This window comes from Anguilla anguilla, chromosome 11 (genome assembly GCF_013347855.1).
Source record: "Anguilla anguilla isolate fAngAng1 chromosome 11, fAngAng1.pri, whole genome shotgun sequence".
Classification (NCBI taxonomy): Eukaryota; Metazoa; Chordata; class Actinopteri; order Anguilliformes; family Anguillidae; genus Anguilla; species Anguilla anguilla.
Window position 1 is genome coordinate 12,377,914 of NC_049211.1, and position 24,468 is coordinate 12,402,381.

The following is a 24,468-nucleotide window of genomic DNA, read 5'->3' on the forward strand; positions in this document are numbered from 1 at the left end:
ACACACACATACACACTTGTATTTTGGATGTGAGTACAATTGTTTCTGAAATGAAAATGCTTGGGTTACACTGAAGAGTACACAGAAGCATACATTTATTCATTTCCTCTGGATATCTAGCAATCACTCAAGATCTTTCCCATTTTAACTTGTGTCCATATAGCCTACTGTCAGTACTATACAGACAAACCTTCAACATCTCTCAGCATAATCTTACACTCTAGTATAAACGTATATATATTTCATAGTAAAACATTCATTCAACTGGAACACAAAGTCCTTGATTACTGAATACAGATATGCAGTCTTTTCATTGGCCTGGTCGGGACCTTTCAAAGGAATCCAAGCCCTCTGTCTGATTACATTGCTCTTGACATTTCGGTTTTGTGAAGGCACTTATTGTGAATGGAGTAAACCATGACACGGAAACCAATATGGTATGAACAATCTATGATCCTAGCGACCAAAATAAATGTACATTTTATCAGGCTGTGTTGTGTATGGTTGTGTTCTGTGACTCCATTTGACAGTGTCTGAAGACAATCCAGTTTTGTCCTTTAGCTGTTTCAGTCATGAGCAAAAACAGCTTTTGTTCCAGGGGAGGGTATGGGAAAGTACAAGTCTTGGTGCCCCAAAATGGGCGCAGTGTTAAAAAGGACTCTTCTTGACTGGATTTATAGTGGCAGTTCTTTGCGATTGGGTGTCTCGGTGGCATTCTTCTGTTTCCCCGCCCAATAGAAATCCTTGCTCTTGAGTGCAGTTTCGTCAGACAGGATATTAAGTGATCGGTTGTCCAAGAGCTTCTCACGGTTGTCTTCTGCTCCACAAGTCAGGTCATTCCTGTGTAAGTAAGCCATTAGCTAGACTGCAAACACAACTATGTGGCCAAAAGTATCTGGACACCCCTTGGTCTGGGGCTGTTTTTCATGATTCGGACTAGGCTCCTTAGTTCCAGTGATGGCAAACCTGAATGCTACAGCATACAGTCACATTCTAGATGATTCTGTGCTTCCTCAACAGTTTGGGGAAGGCCCTTTCCTTTTTCAGCGTGCCCCTGAGCGAGGTCCATACAGAAATGGTTTTGTGGAAAACGATGTGGAAGAACTTGACTGGCCTGCTCAAAGCCCTGATTTCAACCCCATCCAACACCTTTGCGACAAATTGGAAAGCCAACTGAGAGCCAGGCCTAACCGCCCAATCAGTGACCAACCTCACTAATGCTCTTCTGGGTAAATGGAAGCAAAACCCTGCAGCAATGCTCCAACATCCAGTATAAAGGCTTCCCAAAAGAGTGGAGCAGTGAAGGGTGGATCAACTCCATACTAATGCCCATAATTTTGGATGAGATATTGCATGTCAGGTGTCCACATACTTTTGGCCATGTAGTGTATTTGTGTTGCGTTCCGCAACAGTGCTAACCATTTATTAATGCGTCCAGCTAACTAATTTATTTGCAAAAGTGTGCATACATTGCACACGTCTGTGCTCTCCCGAATGATCCAACAACACAATGAGCATTTAACTGTGGTGAGGCATTTAAAACTGGGGAGAGAAAGGGGGCGGGGTCATTAAAAATAGAAGTGGAGAGAGGGATTGCCTGTGTTGAGTCTCGGTCCCCATTGTGGTGTCCTCATAGACCTTCAGCATAGTCTCAGTGCGGTCATCTTTCAGCTCCTTGGGTTCCTTCAGTCTGTCAGGGGGGCAAAGCCGTTCAAAATGCCATGAGTATATAACATAATGGTTTCAATCTGAAATACCCAGGTAATGGTCCAGCTGTAAAACTGATTGTGCTTAAGGAATGTAAGTTGCTCTGGAAAGAGTGCCTGGTAAATGCTATAAATCTAACGTCATGCATGTGAGAGTGTGGCAGATGTGCTGTTGATTACCCAATGAATTTCCAATCTTTCTTGTGTGAGATTTTTAGTGCAAATGATATAAAGGCCCTCCACTTTTCTCTGTAGAATGTTCAGAATTCATTGCCTACGCCAATATAGACTATTTCTAATTCTGCATGTACTGTCTGGCCGACAAGTTCCTCTGATATCCCTCCTCAGCCCCTTTGGAGCACGTAGCCATTACAATAATTTATTGGCACCTTTTATAGTGTTTCAGTTGCTGCCATGCAGAGCAATAACCTGCTTAATTTATCAGTAAATTTTACTGTGATACAATTACTGCACAGGCTGCAGTAAATTACTGTGCAAAAAACTCGCAATTAAGGCTGAGATAGTGCACCCCAGGCGCCCATAACGGCTGAGCTGAGAGGGGGGAGGAGACAGAGAGGCGGTGGGTGAAAAGGCTGAGAAGCACACACACTGGGATCCTCAGTGGGAAACTGACCTTCCTCACAGACTCTAGTCCCAAAAGCTGTACTCCCCAGACACGTTCTCAGGCTATATCTCTGGGCACAGTGATGGTTTGTGATCATAAAAGGGCTTTTATGACTGAGGAACTTTGGAGTGTCAGTGTAGCATATTGGAAACTTGAATAGCACTTGTAACCAGAAAAATAAATAGATGTGAGTCTAGGTATAGCTACTGGGCATAGCTATCATTGGAGTGGGTGTTCAACCAGATTTGCTTCAGAAAATATTGGAAGTGTAAGCTATGTTTCCCTGGATACTAGGCAAATTAATGATATATTAATTCATATTATGAATGAGTTAATTAATATGAACACGTTTGATTTCAACCTCCAGTGGTAAAAAAAAACCATTGCTTATATATTGAATCCCTTGATACAGACATATCACATGTAACCAAGTGCAATTCACGCTGTGGATCTTATATATACATACATGATGTCTTATTGTGCATTACTATATAACTAACCTTGTGACCATTCATTAGCATTCACAAGCATACACAATAGAATTCATAATCATTCAGTATAAACTGTCGTAGCCTCCTATGTCAGTTCCCAGTAAGAGGTAAGGGTTATGGCTGCCTTGGAAGTCGACAGCTACCTGGGCTCCAGGCGCTCCTTGACCTTGGCAATGGAGCGGATGTAGGGTCCGATCTGCCGGGCGATGGTGGTCAGATAGGTGTTCTCCTGCTTCAGCTGCAGCAGGTCATGTAGCTGTGCTGGAAACACAAAACAAGCGCATCTTCATGGCAAGTCTTCAAGGCACACACAGCTGAATTGTGATCCGAACATACAGCTTTCCCGTTTACCTTCGTAGATTTCCTGCTCATTCACCACCCTTTGAAACGTCTCTTCCCAGATCTACAGAGGGAAGGAGATATAACAGTCACACTGAGCCGGTTAAAATTGCTCCTATTGAAAAAAAACTATGCTCAGCCACAAGAAGGCTCCTCTCTGCTCCTTTTGCCCCTTTGAATTTCTCCTCAGATATACCCCTAATCTCTTCTCTGCTGAGATCTGCTCCTCAAACATGTCCCTGACCATCTCCTTATGCCCCCTCTCATTCACAGCTCCTCAGACATGTCTCAGTGAATCTCCTCTCCCCGCTCCTATGTTCCTCACCTCCTCAAACATGGCCCTCATCATCTCCACGGCGGAGTACTCGGACGCGATCTCGCCGTCCATGTGCAGGGACCTCTCCAGGATCTCGCTCATGGTGTCGGTCTTCATGAGAGAGTGGTGCTTGGTCAGGTCCCTGTGAATCTCCTGCACCTGGTCCTTCAGCTTCTGGATCTCTGTCTGCAGAGTCTGAGCAGAGGCGCACGCGTGTAAAGCCTCATGCTCGCCACGCACACGTGTGGAGATCATGCAGGATCACGCTGTTTGCTGACACCCAGCAGAAGGTCAGTAACACCCTCCGCCTCTCACACTGTCCACAGCTGTAATATTCCCCAATAGTTGTACTACAGGTCGTCATTTTCAGTTTGAGCACTCACCCTATAGCGCTTCCATGTATTTAGATCACTCATACTACACCTATTTCTTGGAGTTAGAACTGTCACACTGTAACCCTTTCTTGTAGTTAGAACACTTGCACTGTAGCTCTTTCTTGTAGTTAGAACACTCGCACTGTAGCTCTTGTCCTGCATTTACAGAATTTAAACTGAAGCTGCTTGTGCAGGTAGTACGCACTGTTCTTGTAGCTTGGATGCTCACCCTGTAGCTGTTCTTTTAGTTTGGATACTTATCCTGTAGCTGTTCTTGCAGCTTGGATGCTTACCCTGTAGCGGTTCTTGTAGTTTGAATACTCACTCTGTAGCTGTTCTCATAGTTTGAGTACTCGTCCTATAGTTGTTCTCGTAGTTTAGTTACTTATCCTGTAGCTGTTTCATAGTTTGAATACTCACCCTGTAGCTGTTCTTGTAGTTTGACTACTCGCTCTATAGCTGTTCTCATAGTTGGAATACTCACCCTATAGCTGTTCTCATAGTTTTAATACTCACCCTGTAGCTGTTCTCGTAGTTGCGGCAGTGCTCGGCGAAGGGCGTTTCCCCACCATCGGCCAGCAGGACCTTGGTGCTGATGTAGCGGTGGGAGGTGGGCTTGCGTACCGCAGACGAGCCAAGGGACATATCAATGGTGGAGGGGGAGTGGCAAGGTGCAGAGAGGGAGGACTGAAGGCTACAGAAGCGGGGGGGGGGGGGGGGGGGGAGAGACACCTGTGTTACCCAAAAAACATATTTTTGTTTATTTAATGAGGCTAAATGTTTTGCACTTAGATTTGAGATTTAAAGGTTGACAAACTGAATTTAAATGTGAAATTTATCACGGAACTGCACAATGCAATTAGAATGAAGGAAAAAATCACAGGTTATTTGTCTGTGTTCCACAATACCAGGGCTGGTTTGTGGTTAAGAGGAATATTTTAATCTGATTTCTTTTCCCCACGAGTATATATAAGCTTGGTTCCACCAAAATGTCAAAGACAGCTTTTAAAAAGTAAAATAAGTAAAGTAATAAGAAAAAGAAAAAATGTGTTTTGGCATCCTTTGACAACGATGCCTATTACAACACAGTCTAACCGTTAGGATCAGTGTTGACTGGGCGGTGATTTGGGGAGATTCGGCTGTTTCGCACAGCAGCGCACCTGTCCAGAGATTACAGCACTCTCGCGGCTCGCTAAGCCCATAATCTAAAGATAACAGTCGTGTTGTTGTGAGCTGAGGTCCCGGAATTCCGAGCGGAACAGTGAGTTTGCTCCGCCGTGTGTACCAGGAAGCAGCCGCTCAACCACAAGGTCATTCCCAAGGGAGTAGCCTGCTCCAGGGAATGCTTGTCCCCTGTTGGCATCCACCCTCTCTCCCTCCCAGACAGAGCTCTATCGCTAGCAGAGTCCACTGATGCCAGTGTTTCCACCAACTGCAGATAATTGGCTTTGGCTTCCAAAGCACAACTTAACCCCCATACAGAAAAACTGCTGGAATCAGTAGGAATGGGTCATGCGTCCATTTACAGGCTGCCACTGCCGTGTCGGACACTAAAGCAGTCAACAGAAACCAGTTGTGATGTGGCCAAATTAAATCAAACCCACGACTCCATTTTAACTAGACGTAGAAAACCTGGAAAATGGCTTAAGAGGAAGGCATGTGACAAAATGGACAACAGAAAACAATCAGGAGAGTCGTGCCACCCTATCCGTAACTTACTGAACCGGTCCAGACAGTTGAAAGCTCACTAAAACAAGTCAAATAATTGGCTAGCTAAAATAATGTATATCCACCAACGAAGAAGAAGAAAGATTTTACCTTTGTTTTAAGGTGAATTTTCTTTTGCCGCTGCTATGTGAGTTGGCCGTCACCTATTTGGGACTTTGCAACGAGATACACAATCCTTCAAGAGACCAGGAGACTGACCCTCTCCCTGCACTGACGCGTCTGTTCTTCACACACATCTGCTTTCCCTCCCACAACCCATACCAATTTAAGACATTGGCACAGAGTGTGACATCCGTTACATGGAATAAAGTGCCCCAGTGTCCCTGCCCTCGACACCCCCCGCCCCCCTCGTACCATGTTCCTGTCTGCGAGATGAATCCTAGAGAGTTCTGTGAAATTCTGATAAAAATAGTGGCAGAGCGCAGAGGCACCAGCCCCTCCCACTCTAAGTCCAGCCAATCGGCTGGCAGCAATGGGTCAGAGACAGAGCTAAGAACAGCTGAGTAATTCATGTGGAAAATTGGTGAGGCACATGTGTCACTACAGGACAGGAGAGGGATGGGGGGTGATGAAATGGTAATAGTTGGGGTTGATCACTTGGGGGGGGGGGGCGGGCATGTATCTGCCTGGCACCACCCCGACACCGCCCCCCCCCCCCCTTTACACGGCCATTATGTGACCGTATAGCATAACAGATAGACAACCAGTCTCATAGCTACAAGGTTGCGGTTTCAATTCTCCAGCAACGTATTAAACAGAACTGCTTTGGTGACATTCCAGCTGTTGAATCTCTCAGGGAATTAAACAAACTAAAATGTGTGAGTTGCTCTGCCAAAAGCCTATGTAAATATTTCTGTAATCCAAAGTACTTGGACAACAAATCCCAGGCGAGACCATATGGCACTGCCTGCAGGGCAACCCACTCCATATACAAACCTCCCCATGCAGCTGGAGGTGTGATTCCCCACCATGGCAACGTCTGTACTGCCATCCCATCTCTATCTATAACCCTCTCTGCTTAGTGTAGTATAATGGCTATAAAACTGGGTGTAAAACTCCAAGGTTTCTAGTTTTGATTCACAGAGAGGGCACTGCTGTTGTACCCTCAGCAAGGTACTTGAATAACATCAGCAAATATCCGAATGTAAAGATGGCTCGTATGTAAAGAACATAAGCTGTGTAAGTGACTCTGGATAAGCCTGTCTGCTGAATGTAATTACTGAATGACACGTGAATACTGCACCCATGTGTCTATTGCCCATAATTAAAGATGATAAATAATGTGGCTGTTTCAGATCTCTGGCAGGCGTGGCTGAGAGATACAATGTCCTCAAGGCAAAAGGACAAGATTGTGAATATTTACCACGGTAGCAGTGACATCAATTATTCACAAAACACATTGAAATGGCTCTCCTGTGGCTTGAACAACCGACCATGTCTGTGAGTCCACAGTATTTGGATGCAGAGGTCAAGCCTGCATAGGATGAGCATTGCATATGTCATGCATTCTGAAAAAAATATTTTACAAAGGGTGTACTCATGTTTCCTTGCTCAAGCATCCTTCAGGTACTTCCTAGCTCCTAGCTCCTTCAAGGAGCATTTAATGGGTTGGAATGTCCTTGAAGATGGACCGAGGAGCCCCATAGGTTTCATCCATGATAGTCGGTGACACCCCCCTGGTCCGCAATTACTCCCCATCCCAAATACCCCCCACCCCCTAGGTGCGCAGTCGTTCCCCCCATCTGCAATCGCTCCCACCATCCTACACCCGGTCCGCAATCTTGCCTAGAGCGGCAGAAAAGCTAGAGCCGTGGCAACCTCCAGTCGGTGCTGGCAGTCCTGCAGAGAGTGATGAGGGAGAAAAGCCACTGGCTTGCAGGCAAATGTTAGAGGAATGCTTTGGCTTCAGCTACAGTGCCCTCTGTGCACGTGGGGGTGACACAGCGGAAGGTGACATCATAGTACAATATCAGATCCAAATAGGAAAATAAACAAAATAAAAACACATCTCACTGAGTGTTGCCATGCTAGCTCTGATATTTCACACCTTGGAGGGATGTGCTATCTCTCAGTGTGCTGTGCTTGCTAAACGGTGCCGTGTTAAGTGCGCACGTGGCAGCCAGCAAGGCCCCTGGCAGCTTTAAGAGATGCAATAACTGCCATTTGATAAAGAGGTTTCCTAGAAGCCCTGGCCTGCTCCTGCCAAAGCAGCAGCTATCAGACGTGTCACGGACGCAAGACCTTGCAGGGAGGACAAGCACCTGCTACAGCAGGGCTTAAAGAGGGGGCCAATTGTTTGTGTTTTGATTAATAACAACCTGTCACTGACAACAAGGCTGTTCTTCAGCCTTTGCCATTTGACTTTGTACATATAAACCCACACCCTGAGGTAGCCAGAGGAGGACTGGCCCCCTCCCTGAGTCTGGTTCCTTCCAAGGTTTCTTCCTACACGTCTCCCAGAGAGTTTTACTTTGTTACGGTTGCCTCTGGCTTTCTCAGTGGGAGGGTTTAGGCCAGGGTAAACTGTGACACATATTGTGACAAATCCTTTGTAAAACGCACTATATAAATAAACTTTGTTTGAATGATTGCTCAGCTACCTATCCAGGGTGCAATCCTGCCTCTCAACCAATGCATGCTGGGATTAGGCTCCAGCACCACCCGCAACCCTGACCAGGATATGGATAGATATGGATGGATAGATTGCTTAGCTGACCTGAATCCTCGAGCTTGATGCAGAGGACATGCACAAACTGCACAAACTACCGCTTATGTGGTCATGGGATGTGGCAATATGCACATAACTCTATTATTTATGTTCTGAGCAGACACACGGTGTTTGTGTTGCTAAAGAAAGCTCTGGTTGTGTAGCGATGCTTCATTCGTTTTCTCCAGCCACAGCCACACTACAGAAGTCTGTGTCAGGAGCACAAATGGACTACGGGTGCCATACCTCATACCTGAGACAGGTAAACACTTCACTACTTTTATAGCCTCGAAAGCTTTCTCCTTTAAGAGGGAAAATAAATCAAAACGGCGACCGAAAGCCAGCACGCCAGATCAAAGATTTATCAAGCATATCAGGAGGATACCGTTCAATAAGGACAGGCAGAATTCTCATTAATCTCTATGAATGCCCCACGGAATCGGGTCCTTCACTTTCAAAACCATCAAAGGCATTGTTAACTTTGCAATGCGCCCACAACATGCATAAATAAAACAAATCAATTCCCAACTTACGGCCATTCAGTACAGTGAGCAAACTCACGTCACAATGAACCCGAGTCACTGGACAAACAGCTCTCATTAGAGGTCGCCACCATACGCAACGTCCCAGATAGCAAGCCAATGAGATTCCGCCTCGTGCTGCGCGACACGCAGACCTCCCGCGCAGTCCGCCCCAAAAAAACGAGGAGGAGCGACTCACAGTCCGCCGGCGTTGCCGTGGCCCAGCCCGGAGACGCTCCCGGTGGCGGACACCGATCGCCGCTGGCCCAGCAGCAGCAGAGACTCCAGGCAGCGGGCGAACTCAGACCGGTATTCCGTGTTGATCTGGCGGAGAGTTCAGGGAGAATTAAGGGTTAACTACGGCCGCTAATCACGCACACACCTTAACTGAGGAGAAGACAACGAGCGCACACTGTGTACACACTAATTAGCGCACACACACACACACAAAGGGAATATCCTACAGCCACATATGATCACTCATTTCTTTCATTCAAGCTCACAACTGTTTAGCTTTATTTTGTTTGTCCACTACTAGAATGACTTGTGCTGTATTTTTGCTTTCTGTGTTGTACTATGTGCATATTTCGTGTATGAATTGTAAAGTTCATATTACCTGTCTCAAGCCATGTGTTTTAGTGCTTACGTCTCCTGACCAGGTTATTAACGAAAAAAGGGAAATTGTTCTCAATAACTTATCTGGTTACATAAAGTTATATAGAGTTAAAAATGTACTCTCAGCTGTAAGCTTAGACATAATAAGTAAAAACTCTACACAGTCAGCATAACTAACAGACAAGCAGGGACACTGGGTCCAGAGGCTCCAGGTCTCTGGCCTCACCTTGCTGCTCTGAGCTGGCCTCAGTCTGTGTGGTAGTTTCACTATCTTCTTCAGCCTCTCCATCAGTTGCTGTGTAAGAGAGAGACCTCAGGTCACGCCGGACTCAGCCCCATTTAGTCAACACACGAGTGACTGAACACCAAACCGTCCCCCCCATCACCGGGGTCAATGGACAAATGACTCAGATTGTGATGCTGGTGGTCATGATGGTAATGATATTTCGGTTAAATTCAGCCTCTGTTTATACTCACATAGCCCATGTCCAGGAATTCAAACTTGTTGGCTGAGCTGAGGAAGGCAGAGCAGGTGACCAGGTGAACCTGCAGGAAGGAAGGAGAGCAACACAGATGCTCTATGTGCACACCAGATGGTCAGCTCCACTAATCCTTCCTGCCAGTACTCTGCCTTATTTTAGAAGGGTGCCAGACGGTAACAAGCTGTTTCTGTTGCTGATAGCCTAGCTGCACTGGCTGTGGATGCTCTGTTGTCAGCTACGTCCCTTCACAAATATCCATAATAAACCAACAAATGAGAAAACACTGTAGAGACATAAATTAAAATGTTAAGAATGTGGAGCCAGCCATCTTTGTACAGTTATAAACTGTGGAGATTACGTCCAAAACATGTCCTATAAATTTTGTGCATAAACAGTATAGTATGCGAAAACGAATATTGACTTATCGGCTATGTGCACAGAACACAGAATGCAATGACATATCAAGGGCATATCAGATTTCACATCACAAAGTCAGACACTGCAGTTTGTTGGTGGAGGGGAGTGGCAGTGAGATACAGATGGCACAAGGCAACCCAGCCTCCCTTGTTTCTGCAGGATGGAGGGATGTGGTGGGAGAGGTGCTCACCTGGAGGGTGGGCAGGAGGGCTGCCAGGTGTGACAGCTGCTCTTTGAAAGCTCTCTCCTTCTCCTCGTGTTGGCTGAAACAGGAACACACCCTGAGCATCAGCACACTGCACACTTACACACTGCCAGCTGTAGGAAAAGGCACCGCCTTGCTCTTGGACACCTGGCCTGGTTCACGGGCCAGTAACTGCCGCTAAGATAATTTGTCTGCCGCTCTTTGTCGCCATCCAACACCTTAGAACCCGGCATCAAATAAGACGGGTCCTATCATAGCGGTTGTCATGGCAACACTAAAATCCAATAATTTCTTCCATGTTCCAGTCAGTCATTTTGTTTCTTTCAGTTATGCTGCTCACATACAAACAGACAGGCAGACAGATGTACAGGCGAGATCATGCACCCTCTTCAGTCTAAAAGGGATTTTTTTTTTTTTTTAAGCAATCAGATCTTACAGATTATACATCAGAGGGCATTTTATTGATTCTGATACTAATGAGTCTGGCACAAATAGTTTTTATTTATTTATTTTACACATTTATTTATACAGCTTTTAGCTCCATTCCGGGAATGCACGTGCTGGCCTGCTTCCAAGTGCTGAGTGGAGAGAGAGAGAGAGAGAAAGAGAGAGAGACACACACACACACACACACACACACGGGGAGAGAGAGAGGAGGGGAGGGAGACAGAGAGAGAGAGAGAGAGAGAGAGAGAGAGGGAGAGATACAGAGACAGAGAGGGAGAGAGAGAGGAAGGGAGGGAGACAGAGAGAGAGAGGGAGAGAGACAGAGAGGGAGAGAGAGAGAAAGGGAGGGAGACAGAGAGAAAGGGAGGGAGACAGAGAGAGAGAGAGAGAGAGAGCGCTGTCTCATTAAAGAATCTCTACAAGCTGTAATGTGATCGACTCCCCCATTCTCCTTAGGCTTCGGCTACAGTATTACAGCCTTGCAGTGTGGAGGGGGGGTGGGGGGTGGTGGGGGGGTTTATGGAGGCCTGCCTTCCTGCCCCTGCCCCCTCACTGCATTAGATCTGATTCATGGCCGACCGGAGAGCAATGATTGATACTTAATACACACGCATCGTCCCGCCGGGAAGGAACTGCTGAGACATTACTGTAACCATAGACACCGTACAAAACGTGCCATGTGCATAAATAAGTACACTGAGCCGAGCGGGTTAGAGGGACTTTGCTGCGACAGAGTGAGTCCTCTCTTGTATGTCTCTTGTATTGTAACAGCGGCCGTGAGGAAGTACTTTCAGACTTTCATCCTGTTGTTCCTGGCGATTGATTGATTGATTTAATTTATCTGAAGATTTCTTTCATATCTCATTGTTGTGTTAGCAGTACATATACACAGAAGTACCCGATTAAGGATAAAATCCACAATAAAGTCTCTACTGAGACAGACATGGCCAGTGGAACGACTACACTACATATAATTACAGTGATAAACATTCTGAATCTTTCATTGTGGACACAGTGATAAAGGCTGATTCTGAACCAGGGAGTGGGGCATTTCATTACCTCTGAGCAGCTTTCAGAAGAATCTTCTTCCTTTCAGCCAGTTTTTCCTTGAGCAAGCAGAACAGATTCATCCGCATTAAACAGAAAAAAAAACTGGAATTGTTTCTCAAGTCGTTTTGCTTTGACGTGTAATTGGGAACACGATGGCTAGTTTAGCTGAGCTCAGCCATTTTGGATTACACATTCATGTTTTTGCATTCTTGTTTCTCAGACACAGTTGGTCGTTAACCAATGTAAATTCCTCGTGATATAGGTTCTTGGCTTGGATGTTCAGTTACAGAGAGACATCTAGTGGCAGAAACATGGTATGTAGAGCAGAGATCCACTTGCCAATCCAACACATTTTCAACAAGCCCTAGTCACTGGGATTGAGAGGAGTAGATTTACACACCTCTGTGGGCTGTGAATATGGACAAGTTCTAAAATTGCATAAATTTGTGTGACCATTAAATTTAACCAAAGGCAGTTATAAACTGGTTGACTACTGCTGACTATTTATATGTATAATGACTTTCTAGAAAGCATTTACAATGCTCTTGCTTTAATGCTGAGCTGTGTTGCGTCAGTTTTCATAATCTCAGTAAAGAGGAACGCGGGTTTTCTCTACCCAGAACAGATCATATGTCTGTGTTACATTTTGGAGTGGAGGTTTTGGCAAGTGAATGGGCGGTTTAGGTTTCAAAAACCTTTGGCTTGGATTTACCAATGAAGGAAGGCCTTGCACCCATAACACACTAAAATTGTTTCAAATGAGTCCCTCTCTGGTAAAATGTTGTGACACTGGATTTTGGGGATCAGGAAGCCCTCATTAGCACAGGGGCGGACAAGGAGGGCTCTATCTGTTTCTTGGTCTCATGAAAATGTGTACTCTACTTAATGATCCTAATCTTTTATGTGACCTTCATTTATTCATAAGCTCACGAATAATAGCCGATAACTTCTTGTGTCCTTATATAGAAATGTTTTACTGGTGCATAGAGCTGACTAGCTAACTGAGCCAGGGGTAATTGGTGAATGCAAAAACCTGCACAGACACTGGCCCTCCAGGAATAGAATTGCCCATTCCTGGTTTAACATGACTAGTTGTGGAGGACGTTTGCCCCCTACTGGTGGCTTTCTCACCTGCATGTTGTTAAAAAGCGTGCTGATGGCGTTTTCCTCCTCGTCCACGTTGGCCCTCACCTCCCCGATCATGGCCTTGAGCAGGATGATGGCCTCTCGGGCTGATGTCTGCAGCTCCTTCACCGCCTGGGGGGAACAGGGCTGCCGTTTGGCTCTGGGGACCTCACGCTCCATGTACAGTGGCAGAAAGTCAAGCCTACTCTAGCCTGGGGGCCCAACCAAGAAGCTGACCAAAGGAGCCCTCCTGAAAAGCCATGTTGCTGTGAGGCTGGGGGCTGGTTCTAATTTCAGTATCTCGCTGAGTGTAAATGAGGGATGGCTCATTCAGTGTGTGTCATTGTCCATTAGAATAATTTGTGAGCACCATCCCTGGCAATGATTTAATCTTTTAAGCTAGAATCAGTGAGACTGTTCTTATGCATGTCGAAGGAGCCACAGGATGATTTTCTCTATGATTCTTGGTATCTCCTGTTCAGGCAAACAAGTTGGATGTAGTTTGGAGTGCTCAATCATACATGTAAGTGAATCTTTGAATGACATTTAAAAAAGAGATAAAACAAGTACTCACAAGTACGGCCTGGTCCAGTTTTTCACAGCCTTGTATATACGCCGTCTCAATATCAATGCAGTGTGCTCTGCTCTCCCTGCACACAAGACACACACACAGGTATTTATACAGACACTCGCGCATGCATCCAGACATACACATATGCATCTACGCATACACAAACATGAAGCACACACACGTGTGCTCACACGTGCATGTGTTCATACACTCACAAGCACATATATGTAAAAAGATATATGTAAAAACGCACACACATATACACACATGCACACATGCGTGCACCCTTACACATACACACATGTGTACAAACATACAGCAACCTACACACACACATACACACAAACACAAACTCACACATAAATGCAGACACGCAGAAGGTTATTCCTAGAACTGTGAGCTCCAGTATTGTTAATGTTATTAAATAATTTGCCAGGAGCAGAGTTGGACTCACACTTGCATGTCTCTGAAACAGTTGATGCACAGCATGGACTTCTTTTCTGTGGAAAACATGATGTAGAGTTCCTCATGCAGGGCTGTGATTGGCAGAAATGAAGTATAATTAGACCAGCGCACGCACAAACACACACATGCACACACACACACACACACACACAGGCACACACACATGCAAGCTCACACACACGCACGCACACACACACACACACACTCACACAATGTAAGTGTAATGTTCTAGGTTAGCGAAAAACAAAGGAGTCTGAAATGAAACTGATGATTATTCTCTTTGTTCCCATTTGCTTGATTAACAAATGTGACATTTATCTGAATAAGCTGTGGTGTGTAACAGATGTAGCATTTGTCTGAATAAGCTGTGGTAAGTAACAAATTCGGCATTTATGTGAATAAACGCGAATAAGATAGCAAATTGATACATATCCTCTGTTCATGTGTTCTGTGAATATGTGCATTTTTGAAGATGTAAAAAAGGACGCATGGTGTGTAACTGAAAAATACCCCATGTTCATATGCTACTGGCTCAGAGGAAAAAAATCTGCTTCCTCTGTTTCCAGCTACCAAGCATCTGCAGTTCTGAACATAGTGTCCAATTCCATTATCTTTTATCTTCCCTGCTGATACTGATGCTCTGATCATGTGACCTGGTTTACAGGCTGCAGTGGAGCCAGTAATGACTTCCTGAGCATGATGTCTTTTAAATCCCTGCAGAGTGGGATCAGTGTTCAGTGAATAACCCTGCAAATCCCTGCAGAGAGGGATCAGTGTTCAGTGAGTTACCCTGCAAATCCCTGCAGAGAGGGAACAGTGTTCAGTGAGTTACCCTGCAAATCCCTGCAGAGAGGGATCAGTGTTCAGTGAATAACCCTGCAAATCCCTGTACAGAGGGATCAGTGTTCAGTGAGTTACCCTGCAAATCCCTGCAGAGAGGGATCAGTGTTCAGTGAATAACCCTGCAAATCCCTGTACAGAGGGATCAGTGTTCAGTGAGTTACCCTGCAAATCCCTGCAGAGAGGGAACAGTATTCAGTGAATAACCCTGCAAATCCCTGTAGAGAGGGAACAGTGTTCAGTGAGTTGCCCTGCAAATCCCTGCAGAGAGGGAACAGTGTTCAGTGAGTTACCCTGCAAATCCCTGCAGAGAGGGAACAGTGTTCAGTGAGTTACCCTGCAAATCCCTGCAGAGAGGGAACAGTGTTCAGTGAGTTACCCTGCAAATCCCTGCAGACTAAACAGTGTTCAGTGAGTTACCCTGCAAATCCGTGTAGAGAGGGAACAGTGTTCAGTGAGTTACCCTGCAAATCCGTGTAGAGAGGAAACAGTGTTCATTGAGTTATGCTACAAATCCCTGCAGTGAGTTACCCTTGTAGATTGATTTACTTAAGTGTGCCCCTTATTATGCGTTTTTTAGCCACTCAGATACTTCCACTATTTGGCATGTCAGAGGAAATATCCCTGAAAAATCCCTGAACAGCTGAGCAGTGTGCAGTTTAAGGATGGGGGGGATGGTGGTTTTGGGTATGAGACTCACAGCACTTTTTGTGGGCCTCCTTGGTACGTTTGGCCAGGGAGACGATCTCGTGCCGGGAGAACATCCTTGCCTTGTGTGTGGCTTCCCTGCAGTCTGCGCACAGGGGCTGGCTACAAGTGTTGCAATAATACATTGCATCCACATCCTGAAACACGGGGGGGGGGGGGGGGGATCAGAGGCGAAGGAAAGGGACAACACAGACCAGAGCATCCACAGTGAATATTAATACACTCCATTATTATTATGAAGTGATAAGTGCCCTGAGCTTGAATAGTCTGCTGCTACTTTGACTGCACCTTTGTGGTTTTACTCCCTCCCACTTAATGGCTTAGCTCCTCCCCTTTTCACGGTTTGGCTCCGCCCCTGCAGTGTACCTGTTTCTTGCACTCCAGGTCACAGTTGGCGCACTGCACTGTCTCTTCACTGTCAGCCGAATTATCCACCAGGAACTTGAGCAAGCGGTCCTCTTGGGGAAGTGCACTGATCCCTTTCACGATTGACTGGTGTCTGACACATACAAAACACATACAAATATGCATGTGCACACACACACACACACACACAAACACACACAATATATTTCATTAGAATTGTTTAGATTGCAAGCTACTAGGATACTGCCCTTTAAAAACACTAACATGAATGAATGACTGAGTTTTCTCTCTGTGACGATGCACTGTACTGTTTGACTGCTGCCTTCTTGATGTTGGAAATGGTAGTATTTCATGGCTCATCTCCCCCAGGAGGGGGCGCCCTCTGATTGTGTACCACAGTGGATTTCTTGCTTCCAGGGAACCAATGTGAAAGCTTTTGTTACAGCTTGGCTGAAGTTGTTGGAAATAGTACTTTTTTTCCCCACAGATATTTCCATAAACATATCTTAACACAATGTAGGTATTGGCTTGTTGACATGCTTCAGAGACCAGGTTTACTCACTGTCAGCAGATAGCACCCTACTTATTTTACCAGGTAGTCTATAATTGAATCAGTTAAAAAATCAAAAGCATTAATGGGTCTGACTGTACGAATGTATATTAATTCTAAATGCTTTGAATAGCTATTTCAGTCAGAATTAGTCTTCTTAAACAGTCTACAATTTTAAGAGAGTCTCAGCAGTGTCAGTTTTCAGACTGGCAAAGTTTAACACTGGGCTGTGAAAGATCAGCTCATTTGCGCTGGGAAAAAAAGAACTCCAGATTCTGTGGCAGCTGTTATCTGTAAGGCTGCAGCCTATTGTCTAAATATATCTGCCTACCCCCCCACGTCCCCTCCCCCCCATGTTTGCCTAGTTTTCATAGCAACAGGCCTATTGTGTTCCACAAATAGCAGTGCTCTAAATTCCTAGATTACGTGTATGCTGAGCTGGAAGATGTCAAATTCTGAAATAGAATTAAAAAGTGAAGCTGGCTGACCTGATCCTGCTGGCTGACCTCTGGTCTGGTAGTGAAAGCTCTACCCTGACAGGGTTGGCAGGGTCATGGCTGTTCATCAAAACACCTATGTTTCGCAGTATGAAACTGTTTTGTTTTAGTGAGACTGCTTCTGCATCTCCTAGAGATTCATCTGGAAGGAAACAGGTTTGCCTCGATGGAGGATTTAATGCCAGCAAGCAATAATTCCACCTCTTTATATTGTAAGCCGCTCCAGATAAGAGTATCTGCTAAATGAATGTAATAATATACCCTCCATACACTTACTGTATAAATAAAACATGACGGGAAGATAGGCACGACAGGAAGCATAGGATCACCATGCTGAAATCACTTTAGAAATGTCAAAGGTTGGTGCCGTATATTACTATGAAGCACTCAGCCAGAGACTCTACAAAGACACTGACTCAGGACAAACACCAGTGACAGCTCTGTGCCCACAGCTCCTTTGCTAACAAATAAAACTTGCTACTAGTCTTCTTTTCCTTCTCATCAATACATATAATTTCACACATATGTTTACACACCAATATTAGCTAAATTTAAACTCAACCATTCACTCCCATTGGTTCACCATTGCTGCGAATTCCTGACATCCAGAAACAGAGCTTTTCTCCACAGATTTTCAGATGTGAAACAATGCAGATTACAGACCCAGATTACAAACCCAGGCTGCAGACTTAGATTACAGACTCAGGCTACAAACCCAGATTGCAGACCCAGGCTGCAGACTCAGGGTACAAACCCAGATTACAGACCCAGGCTGCAGACCCAGATTACAGACTCAGGCTGCAGACCCAGATTACAGACCCAGGTTGCAGACCAAGATTACAGACCCAGACTGCAGACCCAGATTACAGACCCAGGCTGCAGACCCAGATTACAGACCCAGGTTGCAGACCCAGATTACAGACCCAGGCTGCAGACCCAGATTACAGACCCAGGCTGCAGACCCAGATTACAGATCCAGGCTGCAGACCCACATTACAGACCCAGACTGCAGACCCGGACTACTGACCGGGGTGATAAACTCAGATTATAGACCCAGGCTACAAAGTCAGGATAAAGACCTAAGAATACAGACCAAGGCTACAGACCCAGATTACAGACCCATTCTACAGACACAGATTACTGATCCAGGCTACAGATCTGGGTAACAGATCCAGTTTACAGACTCATGCAACAGACTCAATTTACAGACTGAAGTTACAGACCCAAGTTACAGACTTCAGTAACAAATCCAAGTTGCAGACTGGAGTTACAGATCTGAGTTACAGACTCGGGTAACAGGCCCCAGTTACGGTCTGGGTCTGCAGAGCCCTGAATCTGCCCCCACTCTCAGCCCATGGTTAGTGAAAGCCCAGCAGCGCAGATAGGAGAAGTGGCGTTCGTTCCTACATGAACTCGTCTATCTCTCCCAGGAGCATGCTGGATGGGCACAGCGGTATTCCCTCGTGCGCGTCCGTCTCTGGTCCTCTTCCAGGCCGGCGTCCACCAGGAGCAGCGCGCTCGGCATGCTAAGACCTCGGCCGGAGGAGAGGGGCGGCCGACGGGGCCATCGGAGGAGCGGAGGAGCAGAGCAGCGGACACAGTGCCGAGGGGGAGCGCGCCTCCTCTTTGCGGCTCTCTGACCATCCAGAGTCAGAGACAATGGGGGACAAATATAGACGGCAGCAGGAGACACAGCGGCATGACGATCCGCGGGGTCACCCAGTGGGGATAGAGTTTCAGCCCTGCTCCAGCGTGGGGGGTGTCAGGGATTTGAACAGCGCTACGGCAGTGCCTGTCATCCCAGCACAAGGCCCCCCCCCCCCCCCCCCCCCGTAGCTTCCCAACCCCTGCCCAACTCATATCATCTCATCACATAACAATGACAGAGACAGAGAGCAAGTGAGATCAATATAAAAATGTTTATAGATTGAGCTATAGATATAACACAGCTATGTATCTGGGTTGTCAACAACTGTTTATCAACTTATCTAATCTGCCCTATTGTTTCCAGAACACTAAACACTTCTGTAAGTCAGTCTGGATAATGCAAATAGGATAAGCTTTGCCATTCACCTTGGCTACATATGTCCACTGAGCAATGTCCCATATGTGATGTCATAATGGATTCCACAGAATGCTGTATTAGTCAGGTTCCTTGCTGAGAGAGAGCACAATTTGGAGTGAGATCTTGCCACACCCCATGCTTGTTTGAATGTACTTTATATAAACTCAAAACCCTCTTCGATCCTCATGGAATTTGACATCAAAGGGCAGGAATGGCCCTGTTGGGTTTCAGAAGAACATGTTCAGTTCTGGCACTACAATGCAAATGATCCTTGTGTGATATGTTATATCTGCCTGCACTGCAAACCCAGAGTATCACAAATAGCCCTGCACATTGTACAAAACCCAAATATATAAAACATGGAGGACCCAAGTCTGGGGTAACTGATTGGAATGCCATTGCTGCAATTTATTGACTGCAGGAAATAATATACAGTATGCCAAGATTTCACAGCCTGATTCACTTACTGGTTAAAGTTCACAGCTTACTAACGTGCACCAGCAGAGCCACTGCTGCTTTATAAATAAAACCAGCAGGGCCAAAAGACTGGAAGAAACAGCACAGACATCTTCCACGAATCTTCCACACCACAATATTCCTCACAATATCATAGTATCAGTCACAAACACACATACTACTACAGTAAACACCTACAGATATTTCACAGAAGTCACCGTCCACACAGATCACAAATTTAATGCATACAAAGGACCAAATTAAAGATAAAAGAAAGCATTTCCTCCAATGTGCATCCATAATCAGGAAGCCCTCATACAACCTGCAGAAACAATCACTTTAATAAGGTTTTCACCGAATATTCTAGATTATTCAAACTGGACCAAATATACTACACAAACTCCCCCATGACATTACTAAATGAGACTGTTTTGTACTCAGATGCCAGATTTAGTATGTGCCTAATCTCTACATTGGTGAGAGTGTTTGTGTGTGGTGTGCACCTGTATTTCGACTCCACTTAAAGGCCTATTCTGGGGTGGACCGTGGGTAATATGGTCACCTTACTGCTTCCTGACAAGTGACAAGAGAGGCAGAATGGGGAAGGGAATGAAGCAGGAGGTATTGCCGTTTAATTACTCCGTTCCAGAGATGTAACCAGGACGGCGCAGAATGCTTTAGTTTGTTTACCGACATTGAGATGGCGTGCTGGCCATATCAGTGCATGACAGTCGCACAAAACATTCTGCACAGGCTAAAACTGGAGTGGGATTTACTCCACAGCTGTTCAAGCTACTCAGGTAAGGCCCCTAACTCCCCTGCACTGCTGGTGGATCCCAAATGTTGAATGGGGGGAGCACCGGTGTTTCGTTTCATGTCCCATTAAGCAAGCATGTATGGGGAAAGGTGAGTCACTTGCCCACATAGGATTTTAAAGTAGCGACTGCAGGGTTAGGCACTTTCTGGAGGTCATGTGTGTGTGCGGATTTTTGCTATCACTAATTACCCCTGGTTCAATTAGCAAATTAGCTCTAAACACCAATGCTGGCTCACTTGTAGATTAGATCACAGTAAAATATTTCATACTGGGATCCAAAGCAGATATCAGCTGTCATTCATTAGTTTATCACCAATTTTGGCCAAAAAGTCAGATGATGCATATTGTTGCAGTTGGTTAGATAATTAAAGATGAATGTTTCTTACATTTAATCCAGCAAGAGATGGCAGGCAGTGTGCCAGTAATGATTTATTTTCCTGTTCTATGCATTTTTCCAAGATGCATCTCTTCAGACTCTACCTGGACTAACTTTAACACTACACACTTTAACAGGGCTACCCCCAATCAAGCAGTACTTTCATGTAACACTTGTGTCTTTTATCTTGATCTTCTAGGACTTTCTTGTTGCACTTGTATCTTCATCTTGATTTTGTAGTTGTATTATCTCACTTTTAGCTTAAGACTTAGCCATAGCTTTACCGATTTAGCTTTACTGTGCGAACTAGACTTTATATTCATGGCTATGGCTAGCTGCTACTTTATAAGCATTGTACTTCATCTGTCCTGCATTTGTATATGTTTCAGTGACCTTCAGTATGCATATATTGTTCATTGATTTGGATAAAGGCATCTGCTAAATAAAATGTAATGAAATGTTAACTTTTGAGACATCCGGTGTAACAGTATAATATGCTATTGGTAAAATAAGTAAGGTTTTAATTGTTCTTGCCTTGCCATTTGTATGTTGGAAACAAAGTGATACCTATGAACAAACAACTTCTAACAAAGTGCAGTATTTCATAATAAAGTCAAGAAAGGTCATTGGTATAAAGTGTTTATCAGTGGGTCCTGTCATGAAGGATGTTTTCACTGGTTAATGGAAAGGCAGCGTGTACTGTTATTTCTCTTTCATGACAGAACATTCCCGACTAACTGTCTCACTCCCACCCCAATCCTATGGTGGGGCTAAATGTTGAGGGGAGTCAGTCGCTTTGGAAAGCACATGTTCTGCCATGTGCATTAAGGCCGCAGCTCTCCAGTACAATGCACGCTGCTAGCGCATGCACGCTCTAATTGAGTTTCCTTGTGACCACAGCTCACATAACAGCAGCTGTTGCTCCACAATAATATCATCACTGAGCTGGTATTGTTGGCAGAAATGGAAATCCTAACCAATTGGTCAGACTGCATAATATTGGCTGTGCGCTGAAGTCACCCTTGGTTCATAACCTTGACACGAAATAAAGAGTTTCAAACCATATATTCTTCCTATAAGTTGCCTGTTAAACATACTATTACTGCACTGTTTGTTCTGTATATGTGAAAGATGCACAAACCGTTTTGAATGGTGCATTTTAACTGGTACATGGTTAAATAAACTCATCATTTTATCTTGGGAACATAAGATATTTTATTCTGTATCCTTCTGCACAATGCCAGACAACATAGTGTGAAACATTTTGAAGCAGCTCGCTTTGCTTCAGTCATATAAAAAGGGGACGCTGATGAAACAAATTTTGAAGCCAGTGTATTGAAAATCACTCACTCAATAATCTAGTGTTGTCCCTATGACTCAGTTTAATTTACTTCAGGGGAACCTTGCAATCACACTGATTGGTGTCTCAGCCCATTCATAATTCAAAGATTTTACTATTATTTTTTCATTAAATCTATTCAGTTGCAGTACTATATATCATTTTTCATGTTCATACAATCCAACCCATACACTGGTGATAGCGTATCTTCCCTCACAAGTCCACCATGGTACAAAAAATCTATGAAATGGTCCAAAAAATGTCCGCAGCTTGCTATACAGACAGAATATTAAAAAAACTGTTTCTTCATACATTGAAAGAGTTCATTAAGCCACATTTTTATTTATAGAATTTGTTTTCTTTAGTTCATTATTTATGGTATAACTTTTACAAAAATTATAATTTTGATAGCTCAAGATCTTTATCCTACTGTCCAACGAACTTCTCACTGTAGTAACAAGTTCTTACCCACAGAGGGGGCAGGTGAGGCGACTGTCCACGGCTCTGCCACGCAAACAACTGGCACAGAAGGTGTGATAACAGTCAAGCAGGCAAGGGTGCTCATACTGTTCATGACACAGGTAGCACACCAGAGGGTGGCAGTTGGCACTGTCTGGGTCATACAGATTATCCAATGGACAGAAGATTCCTCCAGACATCTGGAAAGCCAAGGGAAGCACTTCAGACTCTCGATAAATTATTTATTATACACTCATGACAATTGCACCAACCAGAAATATGTATATACAGTGTCAAGCTGCAATAAATCAGCCTTTTTCTAGTCTTAGCATTGTCTTACGTTGGCTCAATGTTTCTGCAATTTTCACTGACGTGGGATAAATTCGTCCAGGCAATTGAGAAACTGGTTAGGATCAGCAGTGGCGTTAACACTGTGAGCCTATACTGCCATTATACTTTACATGTTCTTGTTATATAAAGTCTGTATGTTTGACAAAAGGTCCTGCCATAAATTGAACAGTAGTAACCAATTTCTGTACTTTATGCTATCTAACTACTTGTTACTTCTCCAAATGTAAGGACATAAATGAAAAGCAATGTGATTTTATCAATTACTCTAAAGCATGATAAAACATCCAGTTTAGTAATTTATCAGATGCTTTTAGTCAAAGTGACTTGCAAAAGTACATTTCACATTAAACTTAATCAACCATGTATTAAAAATCAAATTCCAAACAAACTCCACATATAAATTTAAAAGTCAATGTATAGTTCATCTCTAGATATGTAGGCTACATTTAGCCTGCAATCACAAGGAATTTAAAGAACAGTGTTCTAAAATAACTTGTTGATTGTCACACACACACACACACACAGCACAGGAAAAATCAATTTTGTTTGACCATAAATCACCAGTAAAGACTGACTCTTGTCTCTTGATGTGTCCCTCATAACTCAGTCTCACTCACCTTCATGCAAAGGCATTTCAAGGACCTTTCTGACCTGCTCCCAGAGGAAAGAGCCGCTGATAATGTACTAAACTATTGTATTGTGTTTTTCAGAAGCATATTTCTTTTAACTGCTTGAATGGGAGGTAGCAGCGATCTCTTACCTTGCTGGTGTCCTATCTGCTGTCTCACACTGGAATGACAGAAATGCTGGAAGCCGTACGGACCATTGTGCCCTGACGTCAAAGCAATCTCTCCCCAGCAGCCACTGTAGCAGCTGTGTGTGTGTGCGTGAGAGAGAGAGAGAGAGAGAGAGAGAGAGAGAGAGAGAGAGTTTGTGTATGTCTGTGTGTGTGAGAGAGAGACAGAGAGGGAGAAAGAGTATGTGTGTGTGTGTGTGTGTGTGTGTGTGTGAGAGAGAGAGAGAGAGAGAGAGAGAGAGAGAGAGAGAGAGAGTGTGTGTGTTCGGGGGAATCTGTTGTATAATAAAGAGTTACTGATGACAAGAGAGACACCAGATACCACCAGGCTGTAGGCAAACAACCAATGTCATTTCCCTTTGTAAGCCCACAGCTCCTACTCCACTGGTAGAATCAGAGAATAATACATACATACATACATACATACATATTCAGCCACGTAACTAAAATGTAGTTGAAAAATATGGGATTCCATAGCTTCACAAATTGTATGGGAAAATCACATCAACAGTTACAGTTGTATTGGTGACATAGGGTATCTTCAGGAGTAATCTCAACTCATGCAGTTGAACTTGTAGGCCAACTGCTTTCACATGTTAACACGAAAATTACGGTTTACATGGTCTATGTATGCTACCATGGAAATCCGCTATTTTATTTTGAA

General features: G+C 44.5%; 1 protein-coding gene across 4 annotated transcripts; it reads right to left on the reverse strand.

Moving 5' to 3' along the window:
* Window positions 1-78: 78 nt before the first annotated feature.
* On the reverse strand, window positions 79-23,887 carry rnf207b (ring finger protein 207b). 4 transcript variants are annotated; one of them, XM_035381859.1, is made up of 18 exons: window positions 23,769-23,884; window positions 22,667-22,857; window positions 16,099-16,231; window positions 15,725-15,869; window positions 14,174-14,255; window positions 13,723-13,798; window positions 13,155-13,280; window positions 12,033-12,079; window positions 10,512-10,584; window positions 9,900-9,968; window positions 9,649-9,717; window positions 9,007-9,131; window positions 4,368-4,545; window positions 3,487-3,672; window positions 3,174-3,225; window positions 2,966-3,083; window positions 1,598-1,690; window positions 675-840 (listed from the first exon to the last, which is right to left on the reverse strand). In XM_035381859.1, exons 2-18 carry the CDS (start codon window positions 22,855-22,857, stop codon window positions 675-677), a joined length of 1,929 nt encoding a protein of 642 aa, XP_035237750.1. In that variant the 5' UTR covers window positions 23,769-23,884. The 4 variants fall into 4 exon arrangements, 3 of the variants coding, with proteins under 3 accessions (XP_035237749.1, XP_035237751.1, XP_035237750.1); XM_035381858.1 differs by lacking the exon at window positions 23,769-23,884 and having other exon boundaries at window positions 79-840; XM_035381860.1 differs by lacking the exons at window positions 22,667-22,857; window positions 23,769-23,884 and adding an exon at window positions 18,553-18,798 and having other exon boundaries at window positions 79-840.
* Window positions 23,888-24,468: the final 581 nt, after the last annotated feature.